Below are 23,137 nucleotides of genomic sequence, written 5' to 3' on the forward strand. Positions count from 1 at the left end.
TGGACAGCGATGAAATACCTGGCCATCCTATTATTCTGATCAGACGTTCCTAGCGCCACGGTTCTAGGGCGATTCGATTTTGGAAGCCGGACTACGGAGTACCAGCAGCAATGGGCTGCTGTACATGATCCGTATCCGTACTGCGTACAAAAGGAGTCTGGGATATAGTCGACAATGGAACCTTCAAGGACTTGGTGGCGGTCGCTGTAACAGTGTCTGTTACGGTCTCGCTCATAAAAGGCTCAATAACAGGGTCCATGCAGCGACCCTGAGGTTGTTGTATGACGGATACAGAAGCCAATACGACGGCACTTGCGGGCGACGCTGCCGAAAAGGGCCTTCGCCTAATCAGCTACCAGTACCGGCCAGCTGGGAATAGCGACAGGTTCACACACGCTACGGTCCTGCTTGCCTGCCGTATCATGATGCAGATCGCCCGAAGGTGCCCCGCCGCCCCATTGCGAGCACCGAAGACGAGATGCACTAGTTCTGACGGAGGCGCCAATGCCAGTTGCGAAATCACTAGGTATTATCCTTCCTGACGATACGGGACTCGGGAGACGTCAAGAGCGCTAGTTATTACCTACCAACACTGTGATTGGAGAATCGCAGTCCTTCAGGTATTGATTCTTACCCACTGGCAGGTGTGCCTACTAGGGAATACATGGGGTGAGCCTCATTTAGGTTTGTGGTGACATCCTTGTCATCTTGGTTGGCTGAGAAGATGGGACGAATTTAAAATTGAGCAACAAGGGACTGCGAAGAGGGGCCTGGGGAGGTTGGTACCGAATGGCCCCGTGTCGCTACAGTATACAGGGAGGTTTGAGCCGATCTTCATGCTTGCTGTCCTGCAGCGGAATCCTCAAACCCGGGCCCCTATATCTGATCTCACCCTGGTGATAATACCCAGAACTGTCTGCAGGAGGCGGTCAACTGACTTCTCATGGAACGCACGTCACATGATGGCTCACGGTCGAGATGGGTGAGCTACAGTGTACTTCGAAAAAAGATGTAGGCCGAGTCTTTCGGCCTGCGCGCAGGTGGCTGCAGTGCGATGCTTCCTGAAGCTCCCAAGAACACGATATCCCTGATGTCAAGCTAGATATTGCTTCAAGCTTGCGGGCTCAGAGGTCGTGCTGTGCGTTGGGAAGGGGCCCCACGTCGTCATGGGTGCTCGGAGAGACCGTTAATTGCCTGCACTAAGGCCTATCCACGACGAACTCTCCGAAAACTTCAGATTGATGGACTCGTGGGGTTCGGGCCAAAAGCGCGCTTATCAGACGCCAAAGCACCTCATCAGTGTCATTTGATGTTGCATTGAGAGCGGTTGCGCCGAAATCCCAGGACTGCGGCCTGCCACCAACATCCGTATCAACAAAGTTTGCTACGGATAGGCCGCCTTTTTGAGACAAGCAAAATGATAAGTCCTGCATCGACCGAGCGAAAGACGAGGAATATCCATTTCGTCAATAACGATGGGCAGAGCGCAATGCCATGCTGGGGTCCGGACAGAAACATGACGCACATCCGACTTCACCAGCGTCTAGACTTGGCCAGGAAGCCTTTGCTTCGTAGACCACTCTTTTTCTTTCATGGTCGTACACTGTCCATACCCGGCCACGAACGGTTCATCATTCAAATGCAGTTCCTATACGTACGAACGGGCCAGCATGACCATGGCTCGAATGCCACTGGCAAACTTGCCAGAGTTCTCTCTCTCTCACTCTCAAACTCTCTGTCAAACTCTGGACTGTTCGGTCCGTGATTATCATCCCGCGCGCGCATGGGCGGTGGGGATGTTACGAATGCCTGCGACGGCTCCACCGTCCTGACATGCGCATCTGAATTCTGATGACCTGGCTGGCTACAATTGCGCCCGGCCAAGGGACCAGCGGGAAGGAAAATATCGAGTCCTGCCAGACAGACATCAGACGAACCTTTAAACCCTTGTCTGACGCCGCAGATTCACCCGAGCCGCGTTGGATGTGCTTGCAGACGATACTTACTCGGTGCCCCCCCCCCCCCCGCCCTCCGGCTCTCAAGAGTACCTGTACATACAACTGACAATAGTGCCCGCCCGCTGCAAGGGAAGCTCTCAAGTTCTCTCTGCATTTACAACCCGGCTGGTTGGCATTGGCGCCCTGCTCCCATGCTTACCCCTCTTCAGGTTCATCCCATTCCCTGGCAGAACAAAATGACGCGACCCATTCGGTCGAGCGATCCCCTCATGATCGTTCGCAAGGTTACCACATCGGACCAAAATGGGGTAGTGGGCGGATTGCCAAAGGATCTTGCGCTGCCACGGATATACGAAGAATCGTGGGTCTCGCGGCTGCACGGCAGTCGGAAACCCAGCTGCCAACATCTTGAAGCACCATCTGTCGCGAAGACGATTTCCCCTACCGGGCGGTCAATGCGACGTAGACAAGCTATCGAGACCAACTCACCACGCAAGACGTATTCACAGTAGTTTCTCTGAGACGAATGGACAGTCGAAGGCGTCCGGAACGACCCTGATCATTTCCTTTGAATCCTCGCAATTGCAGCGGCTTCGAGTCGGTCTGCGCTGAATTACGCCTTAGTTTGCAAGGGTCTTGGAAACCGGAGATGCTGAGTGGAAGCCGGCTGGGCTCCGCGTTGATCTCATTGGCAAACCCTGTCGGCGAACCGCATCGGACAAGATCTCAACTGAGCAATGATTTTGACGATTCGAGGCATTTTGGCAACGTGGCCACGGTGGCTAGATACATCAGGTCATATTCATCAAGCATTGCTTGATACCCAACCGTGCCAACCAACGGCCTGTCCATCGAACCCCCCCCCCCCCCCAGGACCGGTAACCTGAGAGGCAATCGCCGTCCAGCCTCGGGGCACCGATGCCCGGCTTCCACGTCATCGCATCGGTCCCTGCCGACGAGGCTGAGGGTCTGCACAATAATCGGACACACTGACCGTAACTTGGTTCCAAATGATCTCTGAAAATCATGGCCCAGGGCAATATCAGAGTTGGACAAAGAAGCGAAGTTAGGAAAGAGGTTCGATACCAAGAAGCAACCTTTTAATTTCTCATTTCCACATGGCTCCGGTACTTTGATATAGCTGCCCCAAGATCTGCCGCCATCGTTCTTGTTAGTGTCCGGGCAGACGCGCAATGGCAGATGGCAGCGGACCTAGAGGCTAGAGCCAAAGAACGGCAGTCCCTTGATCAGTAGAGTTGGGCTAGCCAGCTCGACTGGTCGTCAAAATTGCACACTTCAGCCACAGCGACAGACTTCCTAGGTACTAGCCCGAGCGGGTGGCGGAGGCCATGGCAGAACTATTGAGCCGCCCGGCTGGTATATCGATAATAAACCCGGATGCTCGAGCTAGTCTTGATACCTCGTTATTCTAAAAGTCCCGAGAGAGATCAAGAACCGCCTTGATGATGATGATGATGATGATGGGGGTTCTAGCGCGCGCGATCCGAGCTAGATCATTCATTTCCCGGATTCCGTAGTCTTCGGAGAATAAAGAGCCGTCGAAAGGGAGGGATAATTATTTTGTCATGAAAAAAATCCCGACTGCAACGGCGCGAGGCTGCTCCCGGCCGTCGTCACCCGGACCCGTTGATTATCTTCAATAGTTCCGGACCTAGCGATGCGAACCCAGCTCGGGTGCACGCCTGGCGCCTGCTGGTACGGGGCCTCGCCTCACGGCTTGAAGTGTAATGCACATACCCAATGCGCAACTCCTTGAGGTTCTGCGATGACGGCTGAGCTTATTTCATGCCTTTCATTGACCTAGTCGAGCGCAAGACGTGGTTTTAGCACCTTTGGCATGCTCAAGAGTCTGTCTGTGCTAATACGAGCTTCCCATTTCCCCGCTAACAAACACCATGCAGGTTTCGGTCAAAGATGGCATGATGATGGTCTCGAAGCATGAAGAACATTGAGATGGAGCCTCTTCAGCCTACTCTCCAACTGGTTTCATCTTCACGCCCTCTCTATCGAGGAAGTTACCATCTCGGAGACTTTGTCCTCATCTCCATCTTTCTCTCACGAGCCTCTCCGCTCGACTTACACTATCGTCAAGCCACCTCCGCGCGACGGCGTGGCCAGCATGGCAATACAACGGGCAGGATTCTACCCATGGAAAAGGAACGGGACATGGCGTGCGAAGGGGGGAAACCCAACCCCCAAGGAGAAAAGTAAAAAAATTCTCCGTAGCACATTGTCCCCCAGAGTTCCCACGCCCCTTTTTCTTTCCATTTTTTTTTCCTCTTTCTCTTCTCCGTGTAACAGAGAAGGATAGCACCATCCTGCGGAACAAGGAGATTTCGCTAATCGAGTCCCAGTAGATTCTCCGTTATGTCGTGGCACACGAGCGGAGGGGATCAGACGGTGTAGAATAGAGGGGGAGGGGGGTGTACGCCATGTAAGTCGTTGTGTACAGAGCGCTCGTAGTTGTCAAGTTGACGGCGTAACGGAACGGGCGCTGTGATGAATACTACCCAGCACTGGCCGGGCGATTTCCTCCCCTTGCTCTGCGTTAGCTTTTTGTTCGTGGCAGCTGGAACTTGTTCTGTGTCGGGGCTTACACGGATCAGGCACCGGTGGTGGTGGTGATGGTGTTCGGCATTGCCTGCCACCAGGTCCTTCGAGGGCGTGGTGTATGGTGCCTGGCCCAGGGAGGCCTCATTCGTAGTGTAGAACAAACATATCGACATTGTCATGTCAAAATGAAGAAAGTGAAAGGTCCTAGCAGTTATGTTTTCGTCTTATCACGGTCTTGGTCAGAGGCCGCACGCTGAAGCTCCCCTCTACTATGTGTAAATCCACCCTGTTCACTTTCTACATTCTTTTGCGAAGCTTCACTGTAGTTCGGCGGCAGACTGGCAACCGAAGCCAGAGCCGAAGCAGAGGAGGGTGTCAAATTAAAATGTTGCGAATTTCTGTGGAAGAACCCAAGGGACGACGAGAGAACGAGATGTACCATCATTATTCATCTATTCAACTCGCCCCCTTCCGTTGGTCTGTCAACCTCCCGACGAAGAGTATCTTGAGCTCCCAACACCTGCGGGTAGCCCCGTCTTGTTTCGCGGTCGGTAAAGGGATGTGGAGGCTAAGCCCCCCGTCTTACCAACGATCTGGGAACGAATTCAAACGCAGACGGGGAGGCGGGATGGCAATCCCCATCCTCCTCCGTTAGTGAACACCTGCATTGCCCCCGAGTTGAAGCGAGAAGGAGTGAAGAAGGGGAGGAGGAAATCTTATCCTTCACGAAGATTATATACATCCGTACATATGATACGCCAATGTGAACCGTTTCTTCAAAGAGTTTCGCAGTCTCATTGACTTGAGGAAGCTGAACAGAGTTCAATAATATTTTGATTTTCGCAAGGCTACAAAACCTCCACCTGATCATCAAATACAATGGAGGGCCCCTTCTTTGGGTTCCTCATCATAGGCATACGCCATAGAGAAACACCTTCCGATAGCCCACGCTATGGTCCCCCGCCGCATACCGCCAGAAATCATGCAAGAACGTGAACATCAGACCCGTATGTACTTTCAGTCGTCTGCCTCATTTCCAAATTCTTGGTTCTTATCCAAACCTGAAGAGACAATTCAATGTTTACACATTCCGCAGCATAGCTAAAGCGAGCGAGCACTATATCCGGGACATGTCCCAAGGTGGTGTCGTCGATGCTGCAGACTCTGGAGAGCGAACAAGAGATCATCTTTGCCCGAGGCACATGTTCCTACTTCCTAGGTAGGGAAACTAGCACTTGGTAGGCTAGTAACCCATCATCAAACACACATGTACACCGTCACGAAACATCGTGGCAGAGCAAAAGGAGTCACTCCAACATTTGCATACGGTTTCGCGGCGCTAGCCAACTACGACGTGACGCGCGGTTATCAGAACTCGAGTCTCTGAAAGCGAATGCCATTGAAGAACCTATCAAATGATCCAAGAAGAAACATGTACACGTAGCATTCTCCTTTTGCAACACGCATTATGAACAAAGACAATACACGTCGCGGCGAGACGGGACAAGTGAAATGTCTTGGACGCCCGTCTCGCGACGCCCCGAGACACCTATAAAAACGCCGAAACGAAACCGAATGGCCATACTACCCAGTGTGTGATGTGTGCAATGCCGCTTCCCTTCCCCTTCGTTACATACAGTCTCAGTCGTGGCAGGGGAGGTCGGCTCGGTTGAGAAATAACCGTAGTGGTGATGATGTTGAGTGATACAAAACAAGTGAGTGTTCGCGGCGTGCATGGTCTTGAGGGAGCATCACATACACCTCCACCCCTTATTTTGCCAATCTACAATCGGCTCTCGATGGGAGGGTATGGCTCCGCGCCAGGCCACTGGGAATCAGGCCAGACGAGTCGGATAGCCTCCCAGACATGACTGGAGTAGGACAAGAAGGTCAGTCACACGGCACATTGTGAAGAACGGTTCCAGGACCAGGGATCATAGCGGCAGGCAAAGGGATCACCGCGTCGGGAGCACGGCGCCAATGGGGAACGGGGTAGTTGGTGAGAGGGTGATACGACTTCAGGAAGCGAGAGAGACACAGAAATGCAAGACACTTTGGGGAGGGGGTGGGAGAAGACTTACTTGACGTGGAGGATCTCCAAGCCATCCTTGACCTCCTGGGGGAGATCTTTCACATCCTTGCGATTCTGCGCGGGGAGTAGCACCGTCTTGACACCAGCTCGGAGTGCGCCAATGAGCTTCTCCTTGATGCCCCCGACGGCAGTCACACGGCCGCGCAAGGATATCTCGCCCTGTAGTACAGAATGTTGTGTCAGTGTACCGGTTTTCCGATGGTCGTCCACTTTGTCACTCGGGAAAGACATACCGTCATGGCCATTGTAGGAGGTACAGGCTTGCCGGAGAATAGAGAAATGAGAGCAATGGCCTGCGCCATACCGCTGCTGGGACCGTCCTTGGGGATCGAGCCCGAAGGGCAATGGACATGGATGCTCCGCTCCTTCATGATGTTGGCGGCCGGTTCCGACGTCAGACCCAGCTCGTACGCGTGCGCCTTGACCCAGGACAGAGCGACCTCAACACTCTCCTTCAACACGTCTCCCAGCTTACCGGTAAGCTGCAAGCTGCCATTTCCAGGCATGTCGGCAACCTCAATAAACAGGATGCTACCGTTGCCGCCCGAACTGTACGCCACCAGGCCCGTGACGATGCCGGGCTTGCTTGTTTTCTCGGCAATTTCCTCCTCAAACTTTTCGATGCCCAAGATTTCTTCGATGTCGTCGACTGTGAGTTGTGACTTGTAAGTCCCGAGTTGTCCTCCGTCCTTGGCTTCGGCGAACTCGACAGCCTTAGCACGACAGACAGAGCCAATCTCGCGCTCCAGGTTACGAACTCCTGATTCACGGGTGTAAGACTCGATGATCTTGGACACGACTTCCTTGTCAAAGTTGACCTGGTCGTCCGAAAGTCCGTTGACCCGGATTTGCTTGGGCACGAGGTGCTGCATGGCAATGTGGCGTTTCTCGAGCGTTGTGTATCCCGGCAGATAGATTGTTTCCATTCTGTCAAGGAGGGGGGCTGGGATGGTATCTAGGCTGTTGGCCGTGGCGATGAACAACACCTTGCTCAAGTCGATGGGCAGACCGACGTAGTGGTCAGTGAATGAGTTGTTCTGCTCGGGATCCAAGACCTCGAGCATAGCTGCAGACGGGTCGCCGTGAACATTGGACATGCCCAACTTGTCAATTTCATCGAGAAGGAAGACGGGGTTTGCCACGCCGACCTTTCGGAGCCCCTGAACAATCAGACCAGGCATGGCCGCCACGTACGTCCGGCGGTGACCACGAATCTCAGCTTCGTCTCTGACACCGCCAAGCGAGATTCGATGGAACTTCCTGCCCAGCGCCATGGCGACAGATCTTGCCAAACTTGTTTTGCCAACACCAGGAGGGCCGGCCAAGAGCATGATAGGCGACCGGTCCACCATCCGCTTTGATCGCAGAACCTCGATCTTGGTGTTTGCCAACTTCGCGCGCTCCTCCAACTCGGCGTTGGCTTCCTCCGTTTTCGCTTTCTCGGCGTCCTCTTCCTTCTCCTTCTCAGATTCGGCTGGAGGAGCCGCTTCCGCCTCTGCCTGCTTGATCTGCTCCTCAACATCATCATTGATGGACTGCTTGAGTCTCAGCACGGCCAGGTACTCGACCAAACGCTTCTTGACCTTATCCAGGCCGTAATGGTCCTCATCCAACTGCTTGCGAGCTCTCGCGAGTGTGTCGGGTCCCAGTCTGTCATCCGTGGTTGCAGTCCAGGGAATCTCGGAGAGCACATCCAGCCAAGTGCGAGTGACCTGGTATTCTTGATTACCGGGCATCATCTTCTTCAGTCTCCTCAACTCCCTTTGGGCCATCTTGGCGGGTTCGGGCGGGAGCTGAGCCTTGTCCAGCTTCTTCTTGAGTTCTTCCAGCTCGTTGGGCTCCTGGTCGTCGTCTTGGTTGGGACCCATGACGCCGTTGGGGCCTGGAGGAAACATGGTGTTGGGTGGCAGCGGAGCGCCGTTGGGGCCGACACGACGTGATGTCTTATCGTTGATCTTGTCGAGAAACTGCACGGGTACGCTGGTGAAGGTGGTGATTTTGAAGTTGTTCTTGATCCCGCTGACCTGTCGGTCAAGGAGCTCAATGACTTTAGCAAGGCGAACCTTGACGTCGAGGGCAGCCAAAACTTCGAGTTTCTCCTCGTATGAAGCCTCAACGATGTTGGCCATGAAGTCGGCTAGTTGACCAGCGTCTTTCAGCTCCTTCTTGTTGATGAACATTTCAAGTCTCCTCGTCAACAGAGGAGACAGACCGCCGGGACTGTCTGGGCTTCTGGGGAGGAGTGCGGATATGCGAAGGATCGTTACGAGTTCTCGGGATCGAAGTTTAAGGAGGGAGAAGAGTTCTTGCATCTGGGCATCCGTCGTCACTGCGCAAATTGTTAGCGATCATCTACGGTTTATTATGACTTGGGCAGACAGAGGGGCAGGCGAACCTTCATCGTGGAAGTACTTGACCTTGGCCTCAAAGTGCGGCCTCTCTTGCGTGACCTTCTCAACCCGCACTCTTGCAACGCCTTCCACCCGCAGGGCGAACTCGGCAGTCCCCCTTCCTTCGATGCCTGTGATGCGGGCGGCTACGCCATAGTTGTAGAGATCGGACTTGCGAGCGGTGCCGGGGTCAACCTCCTTGATGAGGGACTCGTCCATCTGGTCGGCATCCTGGATGAGAAGCTGGCCATTGGGGCCGACGAAGGGGGAAGAGACGGGGACGCAGGCGATGGGGACGGAGTCGATGCGCTCGTTCGGGGCCGCAGAGGCGGCGCGGGTGTAAACGTTCGCGAGAAGGGCGGGGATGTCGGGACGGGCGGCGGTGACGGGAATGCGCTGTGCGACGCCCGGCAGGAGGATGGTGCCGCGGGCGAGGGGGATGACGGGGAGGGTTTTCGTTTGAGATCGCGCCATGTGGGAGTCAGTTGTTGGTGATGTCGTGTGATGTACAAGTTGGTTGTTGATTTACGTGCACCTTGCCTGGCAACGGTGACGATAGCAATGGGGAGGGTATATCGGATAGCGAGATGGGTGCTCTGAATGACAAGTTCGAGGTATGGGAATACGGTGGAAGTCGAAAGAAATGCTACTTCAATGGCGTGGCTCTGACGGGTGGGATGTTGTCACAATGGAGATGAAAGACTGGAAAGGCAAAAGGGGAATTTGGGTTTGGAGGTGCTGGGATGGTTGATGTCAGAAGCAACGCCCGGCGCCAACGTTGGACGTTCGCCCACCCCCCAAGTCCCGAGAAAGAGGAGGAGGAGCTCCCTGGTCGCGGCACTCCAGGCGTCGGGTCACATCCTCCAGGCGGTCCAGCTCCAGTGATCCAGTCGCTGTTGAAGGCGTTGTGGGGGGCCTGGTAGTGTGGGACTCTCCGCAATCGCCGTCAGCCGAGGCTAATCGGAGCAGTGACAACCGCCACATCGGTCAGTCACCCTGGAGAGAACCTCATGGAACCTCACTTGGCCTCATCTAGAATTCATGTGATTCGTATTCTGATTGTGCACTAGAGTCATCGGTCAACAAGGTCGGAGAGTCACTAGAATTTTCGAATTGTTTCCCAATACAAAATAAGTTGGAGGTAAGAGACATGTGCTGGGTAAGGAAGATTGTTTAGCAGACATCATGACATGTCGATACCTTGGATTCATACCTCAGAATTAAGGATCTGTAATCAGTGCACCGTTGGCACTCGAGCCACTGCATCCATTCTTACAGAATCTCAGTAATACATTGGTTCCCAGGACTCAATCTTTTCTGATTGCTCACTAATAACGCCTAGGTGAAGTGAGACATTCACTCACTCACTCACCGTCACCGTCACCGTATAAACTTACCTATCTCGACTGAAGACCACAGCTGATATCAGTCGGCTCCCGATAACCGGTGCCATTGAGCACAGACCATTTTATGTAGCTTATGTCATCTTGGACCTCAGAGCCCCCCACCCTCAGCTTTCATCCAGTTATGGTCCCAACGCGGGGCACCAGCATTCCACAGCGGGCAGCGGGTGGCACTTTGCACGTCGTGCACATCAATTAAACCCCCAGTCGCGTCGCCAGGCAAAAAGACGCGTTCCCGTTCAAAACCACCCGACCTACCACCACCACACATCCCACCACAACCACCATCCCGTCGTCCTCTCACCCCCAAAAACACAGTCCCCGTCAACCCTAACATATCCACGACAACACATAGACCTTTTCTCAGAGATACCACATACACAATGAGTACATCAGCTCCACTCCCCTAAACCTCGAAAGCTCCACAACTAACCACTCACCCTACCTACACAGCTTCCTACGGCGGCTTCACAAAAACCTCCTACGGCGCAGGCGGCGGCGACGACGCAGGCGGCTTCGTCTACGGCGGCTCCCAAGGCGGCGCCGGCGGTGGCTCCCAGGGCGGCGGCGCAAAAGCCTACAGCGAAGAATCCCTCCGCCCCGTCACAATCAAGCAGGTCATCGACGCCGAAGAAGCCTACCCGGGCGCCGACTTCAAAATCGACGGCGCCACCGTCACCCAGGTCACCTTTGTCGCCCAGATCCGCCAGATCTCGCCCCAGCCCACAAACATCACCCTCAAGCTCGACGACGGCACGGGGCTCATCGAGGTGAAGAAGTGGGTCGACACGGATAAAAAGGACGACGCCGACGAGAAGCTCGAGCTCGAGGGCCACGTCCGCGTCTGGGGCCGCCTCAAGTCGTTCAACGGCAAACGCCACGTCGGCGCGCACTTTATCCGCCCCGTCACCGACTTCAACGAGGTCAACTACCACCTCCTCGAGGCCACCTACGTTCACCTCTACTTCACAAAGGGACCCCTCAACGCCGACGGCAGCGGTCCCGCGGCGAACGGCGGTGCGGGAGGAGGTGAAGATGGCATGTTCGTTGACGGTGGAGATGGATACGGTGCCGGTGGTGCGGCGGCGGCGGGCGGCGGCAACCCCGCGCAGGCTTCCAAGCTTAGAGGTGTCTCGGCGAACGCGCAAAAGATGTTCAACTTTATCAACAATGCCCCCGGCGGCAACGAGGGCGTGCACCTGAACCAGATTTCGAGCGGTGCGGGATTGGCCATGCGGGCCACGATAGACGCGGCGGATGAGCTGCTCTCCCAGGGTCTGATTTACACCACCATTGACGACGAGACTTGGGCTATCCTCGACTATTAGATTTGGAAGCCAAGAAGTGTGCGGAGACAAGAATGGATGCGGATCGAAAAAGCATCAGGGAAATGGCAGAATCGCCAAGTAGGGAGGACAAGTCCCCTGGGCAGAGGGGAAAAATCTCAATGGTGGCTTCACCGGGAGTGTTGAGTCACGCATGGTGTCAGCAACCCGGTCGGTATGCTTTCACGAGTGAGGCCTTGAAAAGGGACGAGGGACCAGCGGAAAGACCGCAAACCATTGATATGATTGAAATGAGTGAATCGGTCAGTATTCTAATGAAGGGCTAGAGCTAGTCGGTAGATACAAGCAAACTAAAAGGACGAAATCCAAAAACATTCGTAAAAATCGACAAAGACATCATTCCATCGCCGCTGCAGTAGGGACAGTGAGTTTCAAACGCATAAGCGTCGGTGTTGAACCAGACGCGCCCATTCAGGTCAATGTTAAAAAGTCGAGCTGTGGTCAGTATGAGACACAGGTGGCAAGCATTGCGCACAAGGACCGCAGCCATGAATGAAGGGATCGTCAACACAAAAAAGGCAGGTAACACTACACCACCTCCGGACACGCAGAAACAAAACGCACAGCACACACATCACATCACCAGTTTCCAGGTCGAAAGGAAGGATGGAGGATGCTCACAACTTCAACACCCTCCGCCATTCAGACCCTGGCCGTCTCCTTCATCGCGGCATTGATCTGCAGCTTGATGTTGCTCGAGACTACGGTCGGGTACGTCTGACCTCCCCCGCTCTTGTGCGCGCGTGGTTCGCGGACCATGATGAACAGGCTGACGGGTGTGTCCCCACGCGTCATCCGGATCTCGCGCTTAAACTCGAAACCATACTTGAGATAGTACTCGTTGTTGGACAGAGAGCTGGACTCAAGGTAGACGGCACGATTTTCCGCGTCGGCCTGTTTCAAGAGTTAGTCAGGGCACAGCCAAGATACAATGCTGTTACAAGGCTGAATGTTGTTTGCCAGATGCAACAGTTGTGGAAAGAATCCAGATGGCGATCCTTCAACGTACCCTCTCAATCATGTCGTTGAGCAGCTTCTTCGCATACCCCTTGCCCCGGGCGTTGGGCTTGGTCCCTAGGTAGACCAGGTAGTAGCAATCATTGTCCCGCTCGCCCATGACCTCCAGCTTAGTGTCATGCAGCAGAGGCAGTAGCTCGTTGTAGTATCGACGTCTAGCTTCCACAGATAGCTGGAAATAGAGCCGCCACAACCCGCTGCGGAGGATAGTCAACCATCCATCAGTGTCCTTTCCAGGAGGCATCCTATCATGATCCGTCTGATGTTAGTCCAATATTGCTTTTTGATAGGGAAAGCCTCTGAGCGGGACAGGGTCGTCATGAGATGCCATGCCTCCATGAGCAAAGCAGGAAAAGACTGAGACACAAAACTCACCACAGCGCAACGGCATCGTAGTCTGAGCCAATGGTGGTGACAATACCGTTAAGAGAGTGGGCGGCTGCGATGTACGTCATGATGTCGACGTGCAGCTTCCACTTCGACTCGGCCGATAGGTTCGCCATATCGTCGGCATCAAGGAGATACTGGCTAAGATCATCAGCAGCAAAGGCGTGGGCCAGCGAAAGGCCGGCCTCCTTGCACTCCGACATGCCAATGACACGCACGGTATCCTCCCATTTCGGGGGCACGAGAGAACGTTTGAGCTCGACAAGGGTGACGCTTTTGCTTACGGGCTCCATGACGGGCTTCAATTTTCGACAGGAGAGCCTGTCTTGTTCACGAATCTGTTTGGTTTTCTTGTCAGCGCTATTACGGGCCTCTCTATCTCACTCTGGCGGTGGGACACTCCGGAGTGAGCTTGAACCCGACGTACTTAAATTCTGTATACTATCACCCGTATGGTCTCTCGAGAGTTGTGTTCTCGAGACGGGCATAAACCTGGATGGATGGCGAAGGCAATTGAGGCTTGTACGAAGGTCAACCGACATCAATAATGATTTTTTTGACGGGTTACGTCCTTTAGCTAGGTAGGCTTGTTGAAGTTCGATGTTTGAGGGATGGGGTCGTCAGCAAGACGCGGGAGACAGCAGTGTCTTCACAACACGCGATATGCGATAAATGGGCAAAGAGATTTGGTGGGTGGGTGTTGTCAGGCAAATTGTCAAATGACGTTGATTGAAGGAGTATCGTGTTGAGAGTTTGAGAGTATGTGAATGGATGTTGGTATTGAATGTTGGTCGAGACTAGTGAGTAGCAGTCTAGCAACAAAGCACAGCTCGCGGCTGTGATCGTGTCCAGAGATCTGCCCCCCTATTCTTGGGGCCTTCGAGACGAGGAACTCTCGATGCAGAAAGGACTTTGATCCTTATCCTTGTCTTGGTAGGAAGCCAAACAGTGTTGTTGGTGAGAGCCTATCCAAAGCGTATTACGATAAGATGAGGAGAGGAGAGGAGCGGAAGGGGGACCAGGTGAGGAGCGGAGAGGAGCTGGGGGGTTATGTAGCTTGGGGAGTGTCACTAGATACACTAGGGGTAGGCTGGCAGAAGTCTGAGAGATAGTGAGTGCGAGGGATAGGGATAGTGGGAGTGAGACCACGAGCTGGGATGATGGGGGAAGTGGAGGTTGTGGAGAGAGTCGAGGAACTCCTGCGCGGGATGGTCTCCAGATAGCTGAGAAACCTTGAGACTGTAGCGATTGTGGGATGTAGGACGTTGAGGGTAGGTACGGAAAGATAGGCACAGGGCATTGGATCAACACGCGCCTGTGAGACTGCGGTGGCGGTAGTTGATAGGTACTCTACATTGCTTGTTGATTCCGACAAGGGCGAGGAGCTGAACACGGCGAGAACTATGGATCGACCATCAATGATGCCCGCACGGCATAGAGCAGAGGGGGGAGCCAGTCGTGCCATGCTGCTTGCACCGACAGTATGCGGGCAAAGTTACCTTTGCACCTTTGATACCCGGCTTGGCTTGCCTCAACACTAGCCAGAACCATGCTGATGGGATTCAAACTATCAGGATATGCCGTAATAGTAGGTGGCACGAGGACAGCGGCGTAAACGTTGATGAGGGGGAGGGCGGGCTGGGGTGACCTGGGCTGCAGCTTTCAAGCAACAGACCAGGCCGTTGACCGTGGAGATTTGGGCATGTGTTCGTGTACCGCATCAGGACTGGCGGTGGCCATCCCGACCTGGTGTGTACGGGTATGCAGGTCTAGCCAACGCCGCTCGCCTCCACCTAGTGCAGAGGATGATCTTGTAGAAGCGGCCTGATTAATAACAGTGTGGTTGAATGGTTGAGGAGCATCGGCGGATGCCGCAGAGCAAGGCATCCTCACTGGAGCATGTCTCGGTGACGAGAGATGGAGATGGAGGAAGACAGCCGGTGTGCGGGGAAAGGCAGGCTGGCGAGACCCTGTCGTTGGGTCAGGTATCCTAGAGATCGTCAGTTGGGAGTGGCCTGTGGCCTGTATCTTTGGATCAACCGTCACATAACTCCCAAAGCCGACCAATCGCAGCGGCTGTACATGCCAATAACGGCATAGTACGTTGTGGCACTTCCTGGGACCAATGCGTCCCACTGATCCCTATCAGCTCCGTCAGGGTCCACGGCGTTCCCGGGTTCGGTGTCCGGATGTACCGCACACAGTGGCGGGTTCCGTGTCCCGCGGCCGCTCCAGCTTGGGCTTCAGCCCGGGAAAAAGGATTCATTGGGAGGGTGGGAATCAGCTCCCATTCCCAGGCTTGACCCAACAAACACCTGCGTGGGATGAGTTGCAGTGAGTGTCAGGCGGATAGGCTTGGCGTCTTGGAGGCTCTGCTGGTTTGCATTGTGTGGGCAAAGGCGAGGAATGTTGCCGAGATAAGAGGTGCAGATGCAGTGACGAGTAATGAGATAAGCCAGCTGGACTACCGCGCCATCCTTCGCGCGTGGGGTGCATATGCAGTGCTCTGCCAAGTATGAGGAGTGATGTGAGTATCGTTGAACCGTTGGTTGGGCACTGCTGCATCGTATTACTCGGCGCTCATCGTTGGTAGATCGATTGTGTGTCTTGCTCTCGGGAATCTCGTGCTGCCAGGCTGGCCTTCGTTTACGCCGTTTGTGGTTTTTGAATGATGGAGAACAGGATTTCTCCAACCTCTGCTCCGAGTTAGCTGTGAAGAACGAAGTTGAAAGCGAATGGCATGTATACATTCGAAACCCCAGAAGAGCTTCTGGGGGTGAGACCAACCCCTTCTAGACGGCCTTTGAGGGCATTTTCAAAAAGTAGAGCGGAAGCCTTGTAGAATTGAGTTGTCCATTGAACAGCAACGTCGTTGCTGAAGTATGTTAAACGAGATGGAATGAGATGGAACTTGTCAGTCCAGAACAGCGGGTTGATGTCACTCATATTACATCATCGTGCTTGCCTGGCCCAGCATCGAGGCAAGATGCGAGTGAATGGAAGGTGCAACTCATCACCTGGGCAAGTCCGAGGACATGTACAGGTCACATGTCGCGCTCGTGACGTACCTACCTTTGCGTTGTTTTGGTAATTAACGTTGTTTCTGACAACAAGATACCTGGACACCTAAGGTCAAAACATAATTCCTTTGAGGCACGCCAACCGGTTCATGTTGTTTTACTTACAGTATGTCACTCGATGAAGAATCCTTATTGGGCGTTCTCAGCAACCTAGATGACGACAGTTAAGCTTTGTGATGTACAACGTATCGAGATAGCTCTCTTTTAATCTCTGGTAAACATGAGACTTGGATCTAGATGTTGCTGCCATGACAGGTACAGGTGGAGGCTCCTGATTCAAACTGGGCGGAAACATATTCAATTCCATCGATTGACGTACATGTATCTGTCTGTGATCATACATATATGCTAATTGTGTATTTGCACAGACAAGTGCGCTTTCACTTGTTGACAACGGCAATGTCTTCACTGAGGTCTATTTCAGGGTTGTCAATACTATCGCCCACCTTTCCAGTCTGTCCACGATAAGCCCCAATCGCTCAGTATGATATTATAATGTTTACTTATACTTGTCAAACTTCAAATCAGCGATGGCGAAGCTCACCCGACCAGTGTCTAGCCTCTGTACCAAGACCCCAAACATGACATTGCGTTGCTTGGCCCTGTAGCTATGACAACTACGATAATAACGTCCAAAGAGGAAGCTCCTGCCTCCTTACAAGCGAGTAGCACGTCTAACATGTGCGTCCAGGGCCACTGGCGGACGTTCTGTTAATACCCGGAAGCACAACTCAGACAATAATCACCTGGCGTAAGAGGCGTAAGGTAAGTGGGCATCCAAGACAGGAACCATGGACTTATCAAGTGTTCTCGTCTTGAGAATCGGGCTACTTGGAACATCCTGGCCCTTGTATACCGTAGCTGTTCCTCTTATTTGATCTCAGGTCATTAAGATTATCCGAGAGGTTTGGAAGACAAAGGAAACCGTTCGAGTAGGCCAAGAAAGTAGCTCACCGCTCTGGAATGGGTCGATTCCATCGCGACTGACTCCCTGCATACGAAACATCTGGTGACAAGCCAGAGCAGATCATCCATGCTCCTCATTTTCCGGATTCCTCCGGATTATGAGCAAAGACCATCAAAATCCATCAGTAGAAACGTGATGTGGGTCCTGTACTCGCGGCATTGATAAGAGTAATTGGGAAGTCCCGCGGTGAGGGTCTTCTTCAAGCTTTTCGAGTATCCAGCGATACGGAAGTCTGAATTGCAATTGATTCCCAAATCCCCAACTACAGTATAATGCTAATCTTCAGACGTATCAACCTGCTCTGCTATCTCGCAGATATTAAAGCACTGCGGGAGCTTTTCCCCATTCTCATGGAGCACAAACCGAGGATGAACGAAACTAAAGCTGCCCCATAATCATCCACAACGGCCTCATTCAGCAACTCCAACGTATAAATAGCGTACTACGCTCCCGTTGTAGGGAAAAGCTCCTCCGGCATCCATAATTGAGCATCAAATTAGAATCTAGAAAGCCCCTCTTAGTAAGGTAGCCTCCCTCCAGCTGCATACTCAAAACAAACAGCCATCCCGAGACAAGACTCCCTAAGCCCAGAGGACTCCGCGTTGCTCCTAACGACTCCCCTACCACCGGTCTTGGTGTTCCACGAGAAGGGACGAAGTAGAAATCTCCGCCAGCCCGTTCTCATCAACAAGCATAACTTGAAATCCCCTCCGCCATCATCGATCACCAGGCCACATTTTCCATTAGAACAAAGTTTTTCAATTCAACGTGGCCAGCAGCCAACGCCCCAAGTCGTATTCATATGATGAAAAAGGGGGGATATCTAGGATTACGAAAATTCGGAAAATAAAGAAGGGCAGGGAACACTTCAACAGTGTCTGTTTTGTTTTTTACCGCCACATGCAAGAGATAGGGAGAGGGAGACAGAGAAGAAAAACTGCAACGACGAGACAAAACTCCACGTCTAATGCTCTCTCATGACGGACCATTGGGGTCCTTCCACGTTGCCAGGTCTCTTTGCCATCAGAAAATCAGTCATCCGTTCTCATTTACATGCGACGAATCTCCTGCTCGTTGGTGTACTTCTCCAGCCCAGAGTCGAGGCTCTCCCACCACTGGAACAGCATCGAGTTGCAAATGAGCTTGAACCAGGGGGTGAACTTGAGCTGGGGGTTCTCAAACAGCTTCTTGAGCTCGTCGGCGCTGACGTACTGCGTCGCGCGGACCTCGTTCTCGTTGGGCTTGAGGTCGACCTTGGCCTTGATGAAGAGAATGTAGTCAACTGTGACCGAATTAGCAAAGGTTATACATTGTCTTCTTTACCCAAACTTCCTAAGAGAAAGGGAATGGGAAAGAAGGGCAAAACATACTCTCGTGCTCTCCCCACTTGCCGTCGCTGGGCGCCTTGTAATGAATCCTCGTCAAGAAGTGGAAGTCATCAAAGGGCACCTGCTTCGGGTCGATACCGAGCTCGTGCTCCAGCTTCCTCTGCGCGGCGCGCTTGACGCCCGCGACCGAATCCTCGAGGTTCGCGCCCGTCTCGCCGGGGATCCCCAGCGGGTGGGAGCAGCACGTGTTGGTCCACATGTCGGGGAAGGTGATCTTTTCTGTGGCGCGCTGCTGCAGGAGCAGGCGGTTGGTTTCCGGATCGAAGAGGAAGACGGAGAAGGCGCGGTGGAGGAGGCCCTTGTCGATGTTGGTCATGAGATGGCCTGTTGTTTTGGGGAGTTCAGTGTCAGTTGACTGTGTTGTCTTGTAGTTCCCCCTTCTATTGCTTCCTCTCGCGCGCTCTCGTTCTGTCCTTGTCACAAGGTGGCAGCGCTTGGCTAGTCACCGCAACAACCAACTCGAGGGAGAGGGTTTATACACAACGCGGAACCGGCAGACGGCCCAGGAGGACAGGAGAAACTACTCACAGGCCTTCTTGCTCGCATTGCCAATAGGCTTGTCGTCCTCGTCCAACACAATGCACACCTCGTCCATGAGCCGAATCTGCTCGGCATCGTGACCGGAAAGGGCCTCGGTGCTCGTGTCGATGTCGGGGAACAGGCGCAGAATCGACTCGGCCGTAATGCCCTCGCTGGCCGTCGTCGTGGTCGTCGTGGTAGTAGACATCTTTATTTTTTCGTGTTTGCCCGTGGAAGAGGAAGTCTTGTTGTGTACCCCGTCTATTGTCGCGTGTTGTGTCAGCTTTCCAATTTCGAAACTTTTTTTTTCTGTACAGCTAGCTATAGCTACAAAGATAGCTTTTGCGCATGCGCACAAAGGGGCGGGAGGTAGAGAGGCTTACTGCTCTTCTTATAAAGTTGCACAAAGACCGATAGGCAATTATGTGAGAGAGCAAAAGAGTAGCTTTGTTCGGAACTTCCCCCGTCCGAAGTTGCGAATGTGCGAGAGTGGAAAAGATAGAGGTTGCGCAAGAACGAGAAATTGGTACCAATGTAGCGATTCGCAGAAAAGGAGGGGTCTCCCCTTCTGACCTTCTTCTTCCCCTTCCCCCTCCAATCCTCCCAGGCGGGAAACTGTTCGAAAATGATCAGTGCCCCTCACACCCCTGCACCCGCCATTCGTTCCCCCGGTGGCAGAGTGAGCAGGCGGGCCACCTGAAATCAGTTCCAATTCGCACTCACAGAGCTGACTATTGATGTTTGTCACTGGTTTTCGCCGTGGCCCCAATTTGCCAATCTCCCGCATCCCTGTCTTGTTGGCTTAGCTTGCCTTTTTGGAGGTGTGGTTCTCTGCGCTGCCCAGGCCGCAGGACGGTCCCTGAGTTGGAGAGAGCTTCCGCACTGGCACCATAACTCAAAAGTTTCACTTGGAGGCCCGGAAACTTTAACGGAGAGAAACGGGCTTCTAATTCCACCTTTCAGGACTTCTTGGAGGGGAAGGATTTATCAGCCTCATTGTCGAACGGGGGATTATCCAGGTACATCTCTGCTCTAGTTGGACCTGATGCGTTTTCGTACCGCTAGAAAGAACTCGTTGGGAAGTTTCCAGCTTAGACTCTTGCAAGCCGCTTCTCTGCCTTGCCTTACGTGGTTCTGACAGGTCGCGAACCACCACGGACGTCCGTCAGTATCTGAGCGGACACTTCCCACAGACGTCACAGGATCACACGCCATGCTACCAAAGGTTATGGAACGAAAGGATGCACCAGCTTACCTGACTTGGTCTCATCGAGCGAGGGCAACGCAGACACTTTGACATTGGCATTGCAACGGCCGAGCCCGCATTCGTATCATCTGTGCACCATTCTTCTCTTCTTCTCCCGCTTCCGTCAATTACTTCCAAAGTTATGCTGTGCTTTGCGATGCTCGCTCGCTTGCTAGCTAAACATGACCAAGCCAGAAATTCAAGACCTACTAGATGTGAATCAGGATATATCTGATATATCCAGACGTACATCTTCGACAGTCAATCATTAAACCACCAATTTGTAGCCAAACAATTATCATGACCCCGCTGACCGATTCCGGGGTATACGTAAAAAAGTCGTGACCAAACTCTTGGCCAAGGACGTTTCACTCGGCCTGGTTTCTCGACTCCGCCTCTTTGGCCGCCTTGTGCCAGTCCGTGAAGTATACAAACGAATACTCGATAATAGCGACCCTATGACAAGATACATAAGTTAGCCAAATTTCTCTCATACGCACTTTGCACGTCTCTCATCCCATGCCCGGAGAATCGAGAAATCTGAGGAAAGAGATGGAGTAGAAAACCAAATAAGAACGGGGCACTTACAAGGCAAGTCCGATCGTGACGCCCAGCCACAAACCCTTGAGCTTCCAATCAAGACCAAACGCGGTCCCAAAGGAGATTGGCATCGCAATGAGGTAGTACACCGTCAAGTTCGCATAGCCACCGATGGAAGGGCGGCCAATGCCACGCAGCAAACCGTGTGCTCCCGCGGATAGGCCGTCAAAGACCTGCATCAACGCACACAGCGGAAGCACGTTGGCCACAATGGCAATGACCTCTTCATCATTGGTAAACAGTCTTGGCAGGTGGAATCTCAAGCTGCCAAAGAGAATGACGTTGAACACGCCCACAATCAGAGCTGCTGCGAATGCCTGTCGAATCAGTCAGAATATGATTTTTGAAACTAGGTTTTCCTGGAGCGTGTGATGGAGGGGGGGAGCTAATGAACTTACCACTCCGCCGGTAATCTTTGCCGCATCCACCAACCCGGCACCAATGAGGTTAGCGATTCGGGTGGACGCCGCGATGCTGACGGGGAATGGGATCTGGTAGGTAATAGCACACAGCGTGACGACGACACTCTGGGCCGCCAGGTATTCCGGACCGAACTGGCTCGAGAACAGAGTCAGGATCTCAAAAGCCATGTACTCGGCCTCAATCATAATCATGCCGGGCAAAGCCAAGCGAAGCATCGGGCCCCAATTTGACAGAGCTCGTTTGCTGAAACCGCCCCAGCACTGGTATCCGTCGATGAAGCGCACGTAAAGGAACAACAGCAGCGGAAGCAGATTTTGGGTGCAAACAACCGCAGCAGGAGCTCCGATGAAACCCCATCCCAACCTCCAGACAAACAGCCAGTTCAACAGGATGTTGATGGGCGCAGCGACTAAAAGGACCCAAGTGGTGGCCTGAAACAGACCCTGCGCCTGCACAAACCGCTTCCCACCCTCGAAGAAGACGAAGGCCGGTCCGCTCAGGATCAGCATGCGCAGATACTGGCCAGCCAGCCGCGCAGACTCAGGTTCCGGGATGACGAGCCGCAGCACCGACTCACTGAAGAACCACAACACGGCCAGCGGGACAAAGCACATGAGCAAGAAATATGTCATGCGCTGAAATTGCAGTCCGACGAGATGGCGGTGTCCGGATCCGTACGCCTGCGCACAGAGAGTATCGAGACTCGTCGCGAGACCCTGGAAGGGCGCGTAGACGGTGATAGTCGCTGTCATGGTTGCCAAGCTCACGGCGCCAAGTTCAATCTTTCCAATGTGTCCTACGGCGAAGATGGAAACAACATTGACCGAGTACTGCAGCATAAAGGTAACAATGAGCGGACTGGCATACTGAATGATGGTCTTGGCTTCGCGCTGCCAAGTAGTGCGAAGTTGGCCCGTCGAGACTGCCGCTTCCCACTGCTCATTGAGAGTCCCATGGCCATCAACATCTGGCGCTGGAGCTCCGGACAATAGAGGGGTTGATTCGGAGGGCCGACGAACGATGGCCTGGGGTGCCTCTTCATCGTGAGGCTCGAGTGGAACCTTTGTGCTGAAGAGACGTCTGTAGGCGCGGCGATAGAATGGCTCGTTTTCCTCTCGGGCATGTTTGGGAGGCAAAAGATGATTATCACGCAACAGACTCAGCTCGGCATCGCGCGACTGCTTCTTTTCGACTCTAGTGAGGACTGGTGGTTCTTCGGCGGCGTATATCGGTTGCGGGTTCATAACGGGGCGGGAGGTGCCGAATGCGACACCGCTCGGGCGGCGGTAGAAGAGAGGGCCCTCGGCGGACACGTCCTCGTCGTCGGAGCCGATGGCATCCTCATTCTCGTCGACGTATTCGTCTTCTGAGCATTCTGCCAAATCTCTTGCCAGGAGCTCTTGTGCGGGCGGGGTTCCCGTCATGAAAGACGAGCTGAGCTGGGCGACAAAGTCGCGGCTCGAAGAAGCCGCCTTGATGGGAATGCTGCGGTCGTCCCCCATGACGCAGTTGTCGCTGACCGAATTTCAAGTGTAGGTGTAGAGATGCGGAGGTCAGTAACACCTTGTTCTCCGCCGTACTATAACGTCGTCCTCTCGCCTTTGCTCTCAATGCGAGTTGCGCAATCCGCTAGGTAACCCCAACCAATAATCTGCACGTGTCTTGGTGCTTCGAACGGGGAATCTCAGGTAAGACGACGTCGCGCAGTCGGATGCGACGAAGGATTACTCAGGCCGGTGTCGGTGTG

The 23,137-nt window shown here is 53.5% G+C and overlaps 6 protein-coding genes across 6 annotated transcripts; 1 reads left to right on the forward strand and 5 right to left on the reverse strand.

The window, feature by feature from the left end:
* Positions 1-6,315: 6,315 nt before the first annotated feature.
* On the reverse strand, positions 6,316-9,488 carry CCOS01_09856 (lon protease 2; the record flags this gene model as incomplete). Its single annotated transcript, XM_060458013.1, has 4 exons — positions 6,316-6,403; positions 6,614-6,783; positions 6,858-8,953; positions 9,020-9,488. The coding sequence occupies 4 exons, from the start codon at positions 9,486-9,488 to the stop codon at positions 6,316-6,318; spliced, it is 2,823 nt and encodes a 940-aa protein (XP_060311178.1).
* A 1,312-nt stretch (positions 9,489-10,800) lies between these two features.
* Positions 10,801-11,745, forward strand: CCOS01_09857 (uncharacterized protein; the record flags this gene model as incomplete). Its single annotated transcript, XM_060458014.1, has 2 exons — positions 10,801-10,804; positions 10,871-11,745. 2 exons carry the CDS (start codon positions 10,801-10,803, stop codon positions 11,743-11,745), a joined length of 879 nt encoding a protein of 292 aa, XP_060311179.1.
* Positions 11,746-12,405: 660 nt separating this feature from the next.
* Positions 12,406-13,460, reverse strand: CCOS01_09858 (acetyltransferase; the record flags this gene model as incomplete). Its single annotated transcript, XM_060458015.1, has 3 exons — positions 12,406-12,657; positions 12,773-13,025; positions 13,156-13,460. 3 exons carry the CDS (start codon positions 13,458-13,460, stop codon positions 12,406-12,408), a joined length of 810 nt encoding a protein of 269 aa, XP_060311180.1.
* A 1,987-nt stretch (positions 13,461-15,447) lies between these two features.
* CCOS01_09859 (uncharacterized protein) lies at positions 15,448-15,732 on the reverse strand (the record flags this gene model as incomplete). The annotated part of the gene is made up of 1 exon (XM_060458016.1): positions 15,448-15,732. The coding sequence occupies one exon, from the start codon at positions 15,730-15,732 to the stop codon at positions 15,448-15,450; it is 285 nt and encodes a 94-aa protein (XP_060311181.1).
* Positions 15,733-18,263: 2,531 nt separating this feature from the next.
* Positions 18,264-19,329, reverse strand: CCOS01_09860 (isopentenyl-diphosphate delta-isomerase; the record flags this gene model as incomplete). The annotated part of the gene is made up of 3 exons (XM_060458017.1): positions 18,264-18,496; positions 18,585-18,926; positions 19,131-19,329. 3 exons carry the CDS (start codon positions 19,327-19,329, stop codon positions 18,264-18,266), a joined length of 774 nt encoding a protein of 257 aa, XP_060311182.1.
* Positions 19,330-20,735: 1,406 nt separating this feature from the next.
* On the reverse strand, positions 20,736-22,892 carry CCOS01_09861 (MATE efflux family protein; the record flags this gene model as incomplete). The annotated part of the gene is made up of 3 exons (XM_060458018.1): positions 20,736-20,823; positions 20,956-21,284; positions 21,366-22,892. The coding sequence occupies 3 exons, from the start codon at positions 22,890-22,892 to the stop codon at positions 20,736-20,738; spliced, it is 1,944 nt and encodes a 647-aa protein (XP_060311183.1).
* Between the last annotated feature and the right edge of the window lie 245 nt (positions 22,893-23,137).

Source organism: Colletotrichum costaricense, assembly GCF_030867565.1.
Source record: "Colletotrichum costaricense strain IMI 309622 chromosome Unknown Scaffold_10.1, whole genome shotgun sequence".
Lineage (NCBI taxonomy): Eukaryota > Fungi > Ascomycota > Sordariomycetes > Glomerellales > Glomerellaceae > Colletotrichum > Colletotrichum costaricense.